This window comes from Doryrhamphus excisus, linkage group LG10, assembly GCF_037039965.1.
Source record: "Doryrhamphus excisus strain RoL-2023G ecotype Guam linkage group LG10, RoL_Dexc_Guam_v1.1, whole genome shotgun sequence".
Lineage (NCBI taxonomy): Eukaryota > Metazoa > Chordata > Actinopteri > Syngnathiformes > Syngnathidae > Doryrhamphus > Doryrhamphus excisus.
The window spans coordinates 16,936,123-16,953,379 of record NC_136366.1 but is presented as its reverse complement, the minus strand read 5'-3'; the positions used below and the strand labels follow the sequence as shown (position 1 = coordinate 16,953,379).

The following is a 17,257-nucleotide window of genomic DNA, read 5'->3' as shown; positions in this document are numbered from 1 at the left end:
CAGAACAAGAGGATGAAGAGGTGTTCAGTATGTTAACTTAACACATGAAGAGTAATAACATAGCGGGGAGGCTAAATTAGCTAAATTAACATGACAAGCCAACGAGTCCAACAAGCAAGTTACCGGTAAGCAAGTTCATAAAGCGCCACATCTTATTCCACATCACTGAACCAAGCCCAGAGCGACCTCTCACAGCTGTCTATGATGCTAATGTGCTAAAACAATGTGTGTGTTTTTGTTCCTCTGCAGGATGCCATCGATGATAAGCTGGACACAAAGCACTACCCTTACATCTCCACCCGCTCTTCAGCCTCTTTCAGCACCACTGCTGTCAGGTACACACGCACACACACACACACACATTAAATTGCAATCAGTTCCAAAAAAATGGCAATGTCAGATCAATAGCAATTTAGCACGGGAGATGAGTCTTGTAGATCAATATTTGAGAAGTCGTAGGCGCTAATGAGCTTTGGAAATATTCCACAGCAGTGACAGGAGTGTCACATCAATCTATGTGCCTATTTTTATTATATTTACTTTTATTTGTTAATATTAGGGAGAACACTGGAATCAGGTGGGTTAATCCAGTCATTTTCAACCACTAGTGTGCCTTGAGAAATTGTCAGGTGTGCCGTGAGGAATTATCTAATATCACTTTTTATAATTAACATTCATTAATCATCATTTGTAAATATTATGTCAATATCCACGTATACATGGACCCAAATATTCCAATTGCATTTGGTTTATTTGCTCAAACGGAAAGAATTTAACCTTTGTATACGCCTCATTCCGAAAGAATAGTGCCAATCTGAATGAACATATAATCGGATTAACAGGGGTGGAATATTCCTTTCCCCAATCCGATTGAGGTATCTTGTAGCCGCTCAAACGGAAAGTTGTCAGGGTGCGTTTTTCGTCTTCTGTTGTTTATTGGCGGTTGGCAAGCAGCTTTCGTGTGCATTAGCGCCATCTGTGGAACAGAATCTAAACCCTTCTATACGCCATTCATAAGTCCATAAGTCAAAAGAAAATATATATCTATATAAAACATGTACCAAGTTGAATTATAAAATATTAGCAAGCTTGAATTTGATCCTTTCCTGGTTAAATTTATCATATCGCATGCTCAGATATGACGTAACACGCAGCTCCAGACGTTCTTCAGTTTTAAAAATGGAGGCCAACAATCGGCACTGGACTGATACGGAAAGTTTGTTTTTGATCCAAACTAAATTTCGAGACTGGATAAACGAAAAACTGGCAATACGGAGTTATTCCAACAAGTCAAAGAATTGACTATTCTGGTTGATTATAGCGATGCATGTAGACAAGAGATTGGAATATTCCTTTCTATGGATACCATTGTTTCCGGAAAAGTCATTCGGAAAGAGAAAAACTCCTCATGTAAACATGGCTACTGTGGAGTGTCTGTGGTGTAAAGACTGGCAGAGCAATGTAATATCGGTCCGTGTGGCAACACCTAGCTCCTTCCTCCTATAGACTTAGTGATGTTTTCCAATGTAAAAAAAACGTGCCGTGGCTCAAAAAAGGTTGAAAAACACTGGGTTAATCTACCAATACTTGAAAATGAACCACAGATGTTAAATAATATATTTTGACATATTGAGTAGAAGTACACGAAGGAAGGAGATGAGATGTTTACCAACAACCCTATAGAAGCCATCCACTACTAATGCCTGCTATATTCCATAATGGGAATTATCCTTAGTGACCGCTTTGGGGTCCAAGAGGAGTTAGTTGTAGAAAAGTAATAACATTGTCCTTTCTGGCAGTGCTCGGTATGGTCACTGGCACAAGAACAAGACACCTGGAGAATACCGCACAGGCCCACGTGTCATGGTCTTTGTCATCGGCGGTGTGTCCTTCAGCGAGATGCGCTGCGCGTACGAGGTCACACAAGCCAATGGGAAGTGGGAAGCCATTATTGGTGAGTAGTGCGAATGGGGAGGGAGGGGCTGAGAGCTGACTGTGTGACATTAAAGCAGACTGACACAAAATAAATAGTACATCGTTTTGCATTAACAAGCAATAGAAAATGTGGTGTACATCGCTCAACCGCTATCAATAATCCTCACTGGAAAAAATATCAACACAAAGGTCTGCTAGGAATGCCTCCTTGGAATGGACAAACCAACAAGTCCTCTATTTAGAACCCTTCTGCCTCCCCCCAATTGTCACTGTCACCTGGGATGTGTAGCAAACCTGCCATAAGTTCACTGTACAACAAATCACTGTGGTTGGTCCTCCGGTTGTGTACGACTTCCATTCCTAGACCCCCCTTAATAGCCCTAAATGCCGTGGGTCTGACTTTTGCATTATTTTGAGTCTTTGTATCACTTGTAATATAGAACTTGCAAAACATAACATAACATACATATGTGCATGTAATCATGCCCTACCCTGGCCCACGTCTTCCAATTGGTATTTCAGGGGGCACCAGTGAGAACGAGGATTGTTGTTTCACCTAAACCCTTCCCATATGAATGGTTCCTTCATGTGGGGACATATACTGAGATTGCATTTAACAATGCCCAATAAAACCCATCCATGCTGCCATAAAACCATCCAAGCTTTAAATTTGATATACTCTAACACTTGTTTTGGAACCAGGTCTTTCTGAGTTGAGTTCTGGATCAATTTAGTGGAAAACCCTAGGTCAGGGGTGGGCAAACTACGGCCCGGGGGCCACATCCGGCCCGCCAAGTGTTTGAATACGGCCCGCCCAATCTTTCCAAAGTATTTCATTTAAACTCAACATACAACCTGGCATCATGGCCTGAGCCAACCTTTTGATGGTTTTATCAATTTCGTTTTTTTGACATGGTCTGTTGTTTACAAAGTGCTCCTGAAAAATGGGACACAAGCACATAATAATAATAATAATAATTATTATTATTATTATTATTAGATTATTATAATTATTATTAGAACATTATGATTATTATAATTATTATATTAATGCAAATTATTATATTAATTATATATAATTTTATTGTTATATTTGCATATTTGACATAATAATAATATAATAATTATTATTTTAATTTCATTGTAATTATTATAATATTTTATTATTTTTTAAATATTTAAATATAAATATAAAGTAATAAATAATAATAGCAGATTGCATGACAATTTTACAGATACAATAATACCAGGTGGACTGTTACGTGTAAAATATATAGTCTGCCCCCCCCGTAAATTTTGTCATATCAATGCGGCCCGCGAGTCAAAAAGTTTGCCCACCCCTGCCCTAGGTGATGACAACATTTTTAGCAGTTACTTTCCACACCGACCAGCAAGTAAATGCTAAATACACAATGTAGGTATGTTATCAGTGAAGCATACAGACAAACTGTGGGGAGATTTTAACAGTGCTACAATGTATACCAGTATTATCACATATTTAGAATATATTAATGACCTACAATGTTTCCTGTGGAAAACAATACCTATTTTCAAAGAAAATTTGCAGGGTTGTGAATCCTGAATTGTGAGCTGATCTAAATAAAATGACACTGTGCTATAATTATTTTGCACTTTCATAAGTGAAATATACTTGCCGTGCTTGTACTTTTTAAATAGACATTTATTGAATTATTGAATGGTTTTGGCTTTGAATATCTTTTACATCATTTTGCATGCAAGTGTACTTGAAAGTTGACTATAATAACCTGTTAAATAATTCAATTTTAATCGGAATAAGCACCAAAATAGTATGCAGTATTTCAAACTACCCTTAATGTGCTGTACCTATGATCTATAGTAAATATACTTAAACTATACTCAAGTTTACTGAAAAAAATAGCAAATCCAAGAATGGCAATGATATTGTGCAGCATTATCCCAGGATACAAGCACAAATGTCTTTATTTAAATTAAATATTAGCTCACACGACCATGGCACAACACACAAAAACGTAACAAAATAATGTAGAAAGGCTAGCAGTCACAGCTCAGTAAAATGCACCATGGGAGGTGGAAACAGGAACATGCCCATAAAAGGAGAATAAGGCCTTGTCCACACGTAGCAGGGTATTTGTAAAACCCTCTGTATTCATGAAAAAAATGTGTCCACACACGGGTATGCTGGAGCCTATCCCAGCTGTCTTTGGGCGAGAGGCGGGGTACACCCTGGACTGGTGGCCAGCCAATCACAGGGCACATATAGACAAACAACTATTCACACAAACTCTCCTCACACAGAAATCGAACCCAGGTCTTCCTAATCTGACTGTGCGGCCTACATACTAACTCGTTCACCATGCGGGCATCCACATGTAACCACATAAATAAGATGTATAATAGCGAGGACTGTGACATTCGGGAATTCCATCCCAAATTTGGCCCAGAGGGAGTTGGCAGTGCGCCCGGTCTGACCCACAACTGCCGTCTGAGCCGATTACGAGACGTGGAGCCAACCTCAAAATGCTTCTTCGCCTCTGCTCTTCAGTATTTGAGCTTGCAAAACAACCTACAACCAACACAGTCGTGAGGGCATCCATGTTGTTTCTGATGTCAACACAGGTGTGATGTCACAGCATACTTTGTCACAGACAGTGACATTTGGAAACATAAAACTCTGGTTATTTACGTCAATATACCCAAACATATAACTGGATTTTTTTCCAAATCTACACTTTGATCTGAGTGTTTGTTTCATTTTTAGTTCCAGATATCTGTGGGCTCGTGTGGATGATCAATTGTGGAAAATTAACTTTGTTTTATCAGATATCCGCCTATGTGTGGACAGGGCCTGAGTTCACAAAACAGGAAAAGTGCTAGGAACCTAATTACTACAGTAAACCTCGGATATATCGGATTCAATTGTTCCCACTGGTTTTGTCCGATATAAGCGAAATCCGTTATATGCGTATACCGGAAAATGTCCGTTTTACGCATATATCGGATTTAATTCCGGTATATGCGTAAATCGGATTTTATCTGTTATAAAAAGGCACTTCCTTGACTATGTTTCCAATGTACCTGGACTGGGCGATGAAAAGAGACGTAAGGTAATGAGAATTTAACTTTTTACACCCATCAGGCCTACGTTATTTCCAATAGTGAGGTTAAGATCTCATTCACTGCTGTGCTAGTATTATTGACGTCACTCACTTTTATATTTGTCCTAAATCTGGAGCCAGGAGAAAGACACGATGCGGCCATCCGGGAAATTGGAACGGGACTGGAGATTTTGTCCGAAATAGGCAAAATCCGTTATAAAAAATCTGATATATGCAATTAATTTTTATTGGAAATGCATTACAGAAAAATTGGTTCTTTATCTGTCCGTTGTGAGCGAATTTCCGATATATCTGAGTCAGATATATCCAAGGTTTACTGTAATTGAAACAGGTGCCAAAAGGAAATAGCAATAAGAAAATAAAGACCAGGACCAAGGAAAGGCCAAACCGAGGCCTACCTTTAGAACATGACAATGTCGTGTGTATTAATGTATGAAGTGTGTATTAATGTGTGTTGTGTCTTCTCCCCTTTGCAATGTTGTTGAGTTGATGTTTAAATGCTTCTTTGTGCTGCTGTCTTCTAAGTTTTGCTCTGCTTCAGCTCTTGTTGTCTTTCAAAACAACTGTTGTCTTTAAATTGCAGCCTCGCAATGTCTTTTTCTGTCCCTCTGCATCCCGAGTGTGTTGTGCAACATGTGACTGTGTGTGTGTGCGTGTGCGTGTGTGTGTGAGAATCTACAAATGAGTGTTGTGTTTTTTGAAGCACTTTGGTTTGTTTTTGTTGTTTTTGGAGAGAGTGGAGGAGGCCCGTGGCGTGGTGGTGGTGTTGAGAGATGAGTGGTGAAGCCACCTCTGTTCCTCCTACAGGTTCCACCCACATGCTCACCCCCACCAAATTCTTATCGGACCTGCAGCACCCCGACTTCCGAGAGTCCACTAGGGTGTCCTTTGAGGACGCAGAGGCCTCAGACGAGTGAGGCAGAGACAGAGTGGGAGGGAGGGAGAGAGAAATCACACAGAAAAAAGTAAAGGCAGCCGCTCAAGAAGCCCTTTCTGAACTATCACAGTACAAGGGCTTCATTGTCCTTCTTTGAACCACTAGTGTTTTATGTACCTCCACTGCCTCCTCCTCCTCCTTGTCACCCTCAGGGATGGGTACCTCGCAACCTTTTCTCTGGCATGCAGCGCTCTAACATTGTCCATTGGCGCCTGAAACTCTGCCAAAAGTAACTCAATCCAAACACTGACAGACTTGTGGTGTTATGTAAATCTACAGGTATAATACATACATATACAGTAGCTCTACTGATTCCACTCTTTGTAAGCTACAGTGGAACACATTCATGTTCCCAACCCGTCTATGTCCAGCAACTCATCAAGTCTTTGGATTACATTTTATATGAATTGGTTACCAAAGTTACCATCATTTTCCGGTGTATAAGCTGCGACTTTATGCTTAAACTTTGAACCCTGGATCAGCTAATTTCTGGCTATGTTCTAATCTGGTCACATCTCCTTTACTTCAGAACTACTACAGATCGTATAAATACTGTGCCGCTCGTGAGTAATCCCATAACTGCAGTGCTGCAGCCAGATGAGCCCAGAGAGAGGCTGACATCATTGCAGCGCCCCAGCAGCAATGACCAATGAAATGCTCTGCCTGAATGTATAATGGGATGAATTTAAAATAGCTGTTTTTTATTTTAACTCGTATTGGTGCTTGACTTGTATATTCCTTAGCTACCTTTTGGGTGTCCAGTTGCTGTGTGATGATTTTAGCTGTTATCTTGAGTAATGACCGCCTGCCATTTCCAATTTGTTGAGAAGTTTGTTGAGTTTTTTCATAGTTTGAGATTGGCTCCTCATGGACTGGTGTGCACCACAATATGTCATTTTTTGATGTGGACATGTGCTCCTTAGAGACCAGCGTGGTTTATACACCATATGTACAAATCTTTTTCTCTATAAATTTGGTAACGCTTTACATTAAGGTGCACAAAATATTAGTAGTTAATGAGGAACGAACCTTCGTAACCCTAACCACCACTCATTAGTTCTTCACGAGTTCCTCAGTAACCACTACTACTACTACTACTCATTACTTCCTCAGTAAATTCTGTCGTTTTGTGTACGTTATCGTAAAGTGAGACCCTAAATGTAGCGGGTGCGGCTTAAACACCGGAAATGAGGGTACTTAATATTGTATCCTTTTAAAGGGTTTACACTGTGGACAATGCAGCTGCACCACACGGACTATGCAGGTACCGAAGTGGACGCTTACACGCTAATATATAGCACATACACGCAAAACAATGCTATATTGTACTCAGTTATAAACCACAAGGCATGCTGGGAAGCCCACATACACCCTCCTTCAACTTGAAGTTACCCAGCATGCTTTTCGGATTATAAATGTGTAGAAAATATTATTTAGCATGTATATTAGTGTAATCTGTGCAGTCTACGCAAATTAAGGTGAATTAGAGTAAAATTTGCCTCCAAAAAGATGTGCTACATAGCGTCCATGCCTGAGTGGGTTGTACCCCCCCATCCCTGCTGCCTCCTCCCACCATCTCTGCCGGGTGGATTAAATCACCCCCAATGGTAAAGAAGGCTCACTTCAGATTTAATCTACCCCAAGATCCATCCGTTATTGTTACCACTTTTTACTGTCTGCTTGTGTTCTAATGATCCCGTCGCTACGACAATCACCTTGATTTCTTTCAGGACAAGGTTGGAGTTCATAGAAGGATTACTCTCCTTTCTCTCCCTTGTTCTTGTTTGTGCCTCACTTTTGTTTGTGTACTCACAGCCTCGCCATCACATGCTCACATTGCAACGGGTCATCAGCAGGGGGCGTCATCGCATACTGTATTACAATCACGCTAGTACAATAAATGCAAACATTTACAATAGTGTGTGTGTGAGACGCCTCTCTGCTGACAGTCTTGGCAGTGTAGCATCCACTTGATATGCTTTAGCAACCTAACAACTAATATACACTCAATGTTTAGTTCAATAGCTCGAAATACGTACTCACACTATTTTGAGTGCATAAGTGCAAAATGCAGTACGCTGGTGAGTGCGCAGTGATGGACACTTACGGAGGTATTCGACCGAGGTCATTGGACTTGGACGACTCTATTTTGATCACTTCGGCCTCAACTTGACAGTATCATCAAAGACTTGTAACGTGACTTGGACTTTGACATCAATGTTTTGGGACTGCAATTGGACTTTAGTATGATGACTTGGAAATACTAAAATTTTCACAAACAATCTGCCTCATTGAATGCATCTTTTTACACCCTTGAATTACTAATGTTAAAATGCTATTATTTAGTAACGCTAAACAGTGTAAGGACTCAAATATTTCAAGACTTGAAACCTGATTTGAGCCCGCTGTGGTGTAGTGGTTCTGGACTTTGGAGCGGATGCCTCAGGTTTGAATCTCCACTAGTAAGCATCATCAGTATTCGTCAGGATAGTTTAAGCATCCGGAACATAAAAGGGCTTAAGCCAAAAAATTTGCATGCGGATCAACAAAACTTGAGACATGACTTGAGACTTTCTGGTATTTGATTTGAGACTACAGTATGGAAACAGTCATCGGCACATGCAACACAATTACTTTTTCAAGTGTTATGAACACAAATATTCTGTTGCCAAGTCATGCTACAACATTTTTCCCTCCAAACGACTACCAAATAAATAACATAGATGCTAATTTCCAGGTCTGCGTCAGGACTCTAATATCACTGCACATCATTCCCATCCCTAACCTGGACGCTACAGCGATATCATTTCCAAACCAACTTGAGTTGATGTTTTTCAGCAGTATGTCTGCTCCGGCACATACTGTCGTCGCATTCAACACGTCAAATGAAGCAAATATTTCTTTTTGTCATGCTGTTTGGGTCTTTAGATTTAGTCTCATTCAGTAGTTTAGTGTTTTGTTGAGAAGCTCAGTGTGTCACAACGTTGTGTTTCTGAGGCACAAAGCTCTGTGTTTGAAGTAGGCGTGGCCGGCGCCAATGAACCCCTCCCATAGGCCACTTGACCAAGTTTTATTTTGGCTATACAGTAATCCTTCGTTTATTGCTGATAATTGCTTCCAAAGTGAATTTTCATGAAGTAGGATTTCTTTTCTATAAATAGAATATTTTAGAGGCATAGAAATTAGCCTCTAAATACATTTTATGAACAGTAGAGCCTTCTGGACATGAAATAACACCCCTATAGTCACATTTACACTCCTATTACCCAATATAGTAGACATAATAACAGAAAACAAGACATTTGAGACAAATAAAACTCCTGCTTGTGTGTTTAGGGAGCTAAACAGGAAGAAACATCGAGGATTCAGAGTTGAGTTTGAGCTTGACATGGGAACTGTAGCTTCTGTTTTTGTTAGAGATTATTGTGCCTATTATTTCCTTAAATATGCAAATTTTTGGCCAATAGACATACCTACTATTCAACAAACAAAACCGTGATAGAAATTTGAAAGGAGAAATGGCGAGGGATTACTGTATTTGGAAACTGGACAACTAAATCAGAGTAAAGTAGAACCATAAAACATGCAGCTTTGCAGCAGAAACCAACATATTAATATTGTTGATGGTGTAAAGCAGGGGTGTCCAAAGTGTGCAAATTGTTTTTTTACTACCCTTTGGTTTGTTGTGAAAATGAAATTGATTTGTTATTACTTAGATAAATTATTAGATATTTACAATAACTACATTTTTCATGAACTGAACTCAATTCTAAATCTTTGCCCACGTCAATATGTTGACACCTCTCCCTTGCAGAGATAATGGTAGACGTTTGGACACCCTGTTGTAAGGAGTAAATCAAATTGTGCCGTTTGTAAAATTCCCATTTACCTGATGAAATCAGGTTAAATCAAATGTGGCTGACTATTTGCTTTACTCCACTCAAGCACCTTAAACGTTTTTTTTAAAGTGTGAAATGTGTCTTCAGCTATCTTGATTGCTCATCTTACGTCATTAGTGTCGAACTCGTATGTACAGCGGATAGTTTGGTTTTCTTTAATTCCCGAAGATGATATCCGCTTGGGTGTTTGTGAGGCATTTTGACACATGATAGACTGCATGGCTTTTTTATTAGTGAAGGCTTTAAAGCTAATTGTAAATCATTTTGAGGACACAAAATAGCTAGTCTTTCATTATCATGGTGACCCCAGAGCCACTGACATCACAGTAGCATCTAGTGGGTGGAAAGCGTTTTAAATCTCCTCATACGGCTGTTGATTGTCATTTACCCCAGTGCTTTAAAAACATTGATTTTTTGTTTAATTGTTCTTTTCTTGTGACAAGAAAGTTCAAGTACAGTGGAACCTCTCATGTCAAACACAATGTGACAAACAAACATCACAACAGCAGTTATTACAGAGAACCAACTGAAACAAGGCAAGGAAAACCTTGGACAGAACCCAGGCTCTGGTTCCAGTTAAGACGTGGGTGGCAGTATTTTGGACTGACTGAACAGTCTTTAAAGATTTCTTAGGACAGCCTATTAACAGAGTCACAATAATCCAACCGGGGGGGTCACGAAAGTATGAACAGTTCCGGTGTGGGCAATGGCCATAACCATATGTCATCAATAATTTCATAAAATAAAAGATGAATGCGTCACATTTGGCTGATCGTGAAAGCTAACAGCTTAAGAGTATTCTACCCCTATTTCTGAAACTCGCTGGACAAGCAGGATTTATACTTACCCAATAGCCTATGTACAGTATCTACTGTATATCGACACTAAGCATCAGAGTCTCCCCCTTACTTTAATACTAAACTCATCCATTGTGTGAAACTTGAAACAAGCTGTAAATGTTCAGTGAGCAACCGTGAGTCAGCGAAATCCAAGTCTTTATTCAGTATTGTGAGTTATTGAAACTCAAGTCTTGATTGAGCAACCATGAGCCTGTGAAACCCAAGCCTTCACCGAGCATCAGTGAGTCAGAGAATACCGAGTCTTAACTAGTTTTTGTCGAGTATTGTGAATCAGTCTTGGGCCTTGTCAGCTGCGCGTGAGTCAGTGAAATGTCAGTCTTTTTCAAAAACCTGTGAATCATTGAAACTTCAGTCTTTTTGAGACGTTTTTCATCTTCGTAAGTCATTGTCGTGTAACTGAATCAGTTGAAACACAAAAGTCTTAGTCGGGTACTTGTGAGTCAATGAAACATTAGTCTTTGTCGAGTAACCAAATCAGTGAAACACAAAAGTCTTAGTCGGGTACCCGTGAGTCAATGAAACATTAGTCATTGTCGAGTAACTGAATCAGTGAAACACAAAAGTCTTTGTCAGGTACCCGTGAGTCAATGAAACATCAGTCAAGTAACTGAGTCAGTGAAACACTGAAGTCTTAGGCAGGTACCCGTGAGTCAATGAAACATTAGTCAATGTCGAGTAACTGAGTCAGTGAAACACAAAAGTCTTAGTCGGGTACCGGTGAGTCAATGAAACATTAGTCATTGTCGAGTAACTGAGTCAGTGAAACTCTCGTCTTCGTAAGGCACCCGTGAGTCAATGAAACATCAGACAAGTAACTGAGTCAGTGAAACACCAAAGTCTTAGTCGGGTACCCGTGAGTCAATGAAACATTAGTCATTGTCGAGTAACTGAGTCAGTGAAACTCTCGTCTTCGTAAGGCACCCGTGAGTCAATGAAACATCAGTCAAGTAACTGAGTCAGTGAAACACCAAAGTCTTAGTCAGGTACCCGTGAGTCAATGACACATAAGTCATTGTAGAGTAACTGAGTCAGTGAAACTCTCTCTCGTCTCCGTAAAGCACCCGTGAGTCAATGAAACATCAGTCAAGTAACTGAGTCAGTGAAACACCAAAGTCTTAGTCAGGTACCCGTGAGTCAATGAAACACCAAAGTCTTAGTCAGGTACCCGTGAGTCAATGAAACACCAAAGTCTTAGTCAGGTACCCGTGAGTCAATGACACATAAGTCATTGTAGAGTAACTGAGTCAGTGAAACTCTCTCTCGTCTCCGTAAAGCACCCGTGAGTCAATGAAACATCAGTCAAGTAACTGAGTCAGTGAAACACCAAAGTCTTAGTCAAGTACCTGTGAGTCAATGAAACACCAAAGTCTTAGTCAGGTACCCGTGAGTCAATGAAACACCAAAGTCTTAGTCAGGTACCCGTGAGTCAATGAAACACCAAAGTCTTAGTCAGGTACTCGTGAGTCAATGAAACACCAAAGTCTTAGTCAGGTACCCGTGAGTCAATGACACATAAGTCATTGTAGAGTAACTGAGTCAGTGAAACTCTCTCTCGTCTCCGTAAAGCACCCGTGAGTCAATGAAACATCAGTCAAGTAACTGAGTCAGTGAAACACCAAAGTCTTAGTCAGGTACCTGTGAGTCAATGAAACACCAAAGTCTTAGTCAGGTACCCGTGAGTCAATGAAACACCAAAGTCTTAGTCAGGTACCCGTGAGTCAATGAAACACCAAAGTCTTAGTCAGGTACTCGTGAGTCAATGAAACACCAAAGTCTTAGTCAGGTACCCGTGAGTCAATGACACATAAGTCATTGTAGAGTAACTGAGTCAGTGAAACTCTCTCTCGTCTCCGTAAAGCACCCGTGAGTCAATGAAACATCAGTCAAGTAACTGAGTCAGTGAAACACCAAAGTCTTAGTCAGGTACCTGTGAGTCAATGAAACACCAAAGTCTTAGTCAGGTACCCGTGAGTCAATGAAACACCAAAGTCTTAGTCAGGTACCCGTGAGTCAATGACACATAAGTCATTGTCGAGTAACTGAATCAGTGAAACACAAAAGTCTTAGTCAGGTACCCGTGAGGCAATGAAACCCGAGTGTCCATGGCACACCACTGAGTCAGTCAGTGTGAGTCAGTGAAAGCCGAATCTTGGCTGAGTACCCATGAATCAGTGAAACTGGAGTCAAGGGAAAGAGCAGATCTGTTGCTTTTTCTACGGGGACGTCAGTCATTGTAGCAATTGCACAATGAATGGCCTGGTTTCGATATAACACACCCAAGATGAATGTGTATCACAAAAAAATATGTTAGCTTGAATCGTTGCACTACGTCAGGGCGTCTGACATCCGAGGTTCCACTGTATCTTTAACAATAACTTATATGACTGAGTGGTTGTTGTAAGATGAAGATAAAGGGGCATCTGGGTTATGTGCATGTGGGTTATGTTTAATTTTTTTAATATACACATTAGTACACTAATTTGCTTGTCAGCTAGATTTGGACACATAAAGCATCATAAAATACGGTTAAGGTCGCCATTTGTAATATTAATTCTTAAAACACGCGTACTAATTTAAAATGACGCATGAAGTGGTCCATATAGCAAGAGCTGAAAACACATGTTCCTCCTGTGCCCGTGCTGATTCCCTGCATCTAATACTGCGCTTTTTGTGTGTTTGTGTGGTCTGTGTGTGTGTCTTCAGGATCCACCCACATCTTCACCCCCACCAGCCTGCTGGAGCAGCTCAAGGCCATGAACAAACCAGACGAGGAAGTGACAAGTTAAAAACAACAACAACAACAAACCCCCCCCCTAACAAGTCAAAGTCTCTCCCCCTTGACGTTGTTTATTGTGTATGCATCCTGCTTGAGAATAAATACATTGAAAAAAAATACGACAAAAAAAATACATGTTGAAACTAAAGAAGTATTCTCATCTTTAACGGATGCAAGAAAATATCCAAACAGATTGAGGAGGGGACATACCAAAATCTCAGCGTGTATGCTATAAAACCTGCTAGAATATGTCAAAGTAGATCTGTCCTTGTCCATCAGCTTAGTGAAGGCGGGTGGAGAGTTGAAATGTTGTAAAATATATCAATCAACATGCAATATATATATAAATATACATTTACGTGGAGACGAGTCGCCCCCCTCCCCCACCCTCGCCGCTGCCCGTTTGAGATGTTTGTACTAAGTAGCATGCTTGGATTGGTGTGGACTGTTTACTGTGTTTGTATCCAGTGTGGATGTTTGTTTGGGTTTGGTTTTTATTTCATTTGATCTATTTATTTTTTAGGAGCTAGCTTTTTCCTAACAAGTTTTTGTTTTTGGATACTCTACTGAAAACATCCTGTAGAATACTCCTTTCAAAACCACGAGTCCAGCATCAAAGTTTCACAGCTCAATCTATGCAAGGTCACCACGCCAATGCTTTTCAAGGTCATGTCCACTCCTATGGGAATATTCTAAAAACTGATTTTTCTATGCGTTTTGGCCTCTTAAAACAGTGTTTGTGTGCGGACAGGTAAAACGACGCATTTTGCTTTGTGTCATAAGATATGTGAGACATTATCATACACAGAACATGAAATTATGGACTTCAAAAAACACACTTATGATGTTTCCCGGGCTCCATGTAAGTCATTACATCTAATGTCTCACTATATTGATGAAGAGGTGTGTTGGTTGTGGTTGCTTTGTCAGGCTTCTGATTGGCCAAAATGCACATGGATGGATCCATATGTGTTTTTAAAATATCTGTGTTCGCGTGGACATAGCCTTAACGCTCACTTCTCGTTACTAAGCGGCTGCCTCCTGCTCACAAACCAAAGGGTTGAATACAGTGGAACACGCTTAAGTCACTACTGTTTATGTCGACAATCCCATCTATGGTACACTGTTTTTCTAAATTGTAACATGCAGTCGACTGCTGTTGTCGGTATAAAACACAAGACCCGATGAACCCTCCGATTTTCACAGGAAAACTAGCATATTTTATCCGTCTTTATCGGCGACCTGCGGTTTTAATAGTTTCCCCTGTAAACAAATGAAAGAATTGCTCTCCGGTTGTGCTCTCTAACACTCGGACAATATCGACATAGTGACACATCTTGTAACCCGTAAAGTCAGACCTTTCAATTACAAGACAAATACCAGTAGGTCGGGTTTTTAGACCAACACGATCCCCCGTTCTGTTGAACGGTTGAATTTGACTTATTTGAGAATACAATGATAAAAATGAGTACAGTAAAGTCTCGTTATATCGATATCGGTTAAAACAAATTACTACTTATTACGATACTATTTTCATTTCCCGGCAAATTTCTAGTCTTTTATGATATAATTAGCTCCGTTAGTACGATACACGGTTATTATGATAATCCGGTTACTAGGATGCCCTTTTCATCTCCCGCCAGCCAATTTGGTCTGCTTATATCGATACAAAAGCAGCTTAAATCAATCTTTGCTTAAGGATTTCAATACCAAAAAAGAACACGGCGAACGGCTGCTTCCAGTCAACTTTATTTTTCACACTTCCACCACCAGAGTGCAGCACACACAGCGGAAAACACCCGTCCCTCGCACCTACCCCTCCGGGTGGCAACACCTTCCCCATCGATAGTTCCGGGGAGTATTATGTTCCGGGGTGAATTATGTCCCGGTAACCGGTAATCACTACAGCGTAAGTTTATTTTTATTTACTGTAGTACAAAATGTATTGTAGTACAAAAGCATGCTAGGTACGCAATCCATGAACTCAAGGAGAAAATTACATGCCATATCAAAGATCCGCCCACTTTTAATGCAGTTTGGCGCAGGATCGGATATATGGATAGTCCGGTTATATCGGTATTTTTTCCGACTCCCGAGAATATCGATATAACGAGACTTTACTGTACTTCCAACCATCAAAGAGGATGACTCTCACCGTTGACCATTATCAAATGTTCTGTTGTTTTCCAGCCTGCACTGGAAAAAAAATGCTGAGAAGACTGTAAAGGACGCTTTATTAACTCAACTCCAGTAGATTTTCTTGAGTTTTATTAACAATTTACAGGAGGTTGCGGGTTGGGTTGATAGCCAGTGTTCTCTCCAGTCTTCTCTTGTTACAATCAATTTGAAAGACTAAAAATCGTCATAATCTTTGATGAATGCATTTATTCATGCATGAATTTTTCCGGAAAAACTGTGAGGAAAAAAAAAAATTACAGCAACTGTTCCGGGAAATTGCAACATAACTACTGTGCTAACTGCATAGCCAACCGCTTTTTTATTAGTATCGTTAACATCATCATTATGACTAACAGCGTGAACAACAACTACTGTATAGAGACACCATATTAAAGCGCACACTGCAACTTCCTGTTCAGTGCAAAGTAAGCTTCTGGATTCTATCAGCAACTAGATTCATCCAGTCTGAGGGGCGTCGACATAAACGGGCTGCACTGTAGTTGATCCCATGAGCCGGGACAGTTTCTCGAATACACATTTCCATGTACAGTTCTGAGTTGAAGGTGAAGTGTGGAGGTTTTGGCAAATACCTTTGAATGCCAAGACCGAAGGACTCGCTTGATAGACAGACGCCATGTTTGCAAGTGAGTGATGAATCTGGATGAGTGCCAGTTGTATTTCAGTATTGTATCCCGTCTTATGGCTTAGTAATGATGTTGCACTGAGTAGTGTTGTGTATTTGTTGCCGTTTAGCGTCTCACTTGTTGACTGTGAAGTAGTGCTAGCTTTCCTTTATGAATTGACGGCGATGTGCAGCCACTGTATTTGTGACGTGTGTAGCTGTTAGTGGTCAGTAGGAAACAAACAAAAAAGAAATATAGAAATATATGGTTTCTTTGCCTGATTTTCCTCTGGTGCAATGTAAACCCCTCCCATGGTGAATGGCTTTGCAAGAGTAAAAAAAACACGTTTAACCCCCTCCCCCCCGTCACCCCCTTCCCAGCAAAAGTGGAATATTGCACTATAACGCATTTTCTGTGCTGCAAACGCTTACTTGTGTACTTTCTTTTTCTGTTGTATAGGATTAACTGTCAAATCCATTGATTTCTTTTCAACTGCTTTATCTTGAAAAAAAAATAAATAACGGCACATTAGTCTGTCCTTCAACTTATTGGGAATGTATGTTTGCAAGTGTTGAAGCACAAAAAATACTTCCATGTGTACCTTATATGTACTAAGGCTGTCCAATAAATTGGCTTCCACTACATTTTTTTTGTTGCACTTTTCACTTAATGAATCTTTAAAAACGATACATTATCATTATTCACTCTCCTGCTAACTTGAGGTTGATCTTCTCCATGTTTGGATCAACATTTGCAATAAAAGTGGCTGTTATAACTATTAGGCATCATTCCGTGAATACACTGCAGTCCCGGTGTAGAAGGTATATACAATAATTATGGTTAATTGCTTCCTGACTGTGATTAGTGAATTTCCACGAGCACAGAAAACCTGTTTGTGACCTTCTAAATACAGATTTGAACACTGTTAGA

General features: G+C 40.1%; 1 protein-coding gene across 2 annotated transcripts in view; it reads left to right on the top strand.

Moving 5' to 3' along the window:
* The window catches only part of stxbp1a (syntaxin binding protein 1a), a 46,770-nt gene extending 29,799 nt beyond the window's left edge, over positions 1-16,971 (top strand). The window contains exons 17-20 of one of the 2 annotated variants that reach the window (XM_058053828.2): positions 250-335; positions 1,800-1,954; positions 5,862-6,019; positions 13,454-16,971. In XM_058053828.2, coding sequence (XP_057909811.1) covers positions 250-335; positions 1,800-1,954; positions 5,862-5,971 — 351 coding nt within the window. In that variant the 3' untranslated portion in view covers positions 5,972-6,019; positions 13,454-16,971. The remainder of the gene's footprint in view (positions 1-249; positions 336-1,799; positions 1,955-5,861; positions 6,020-13,453) is intronic. The other variant, XM_058053837.2, reaches the window with a different exon arrangement.
* Positions 16,972-17,257: the final 286 nt, after the last annotated feature.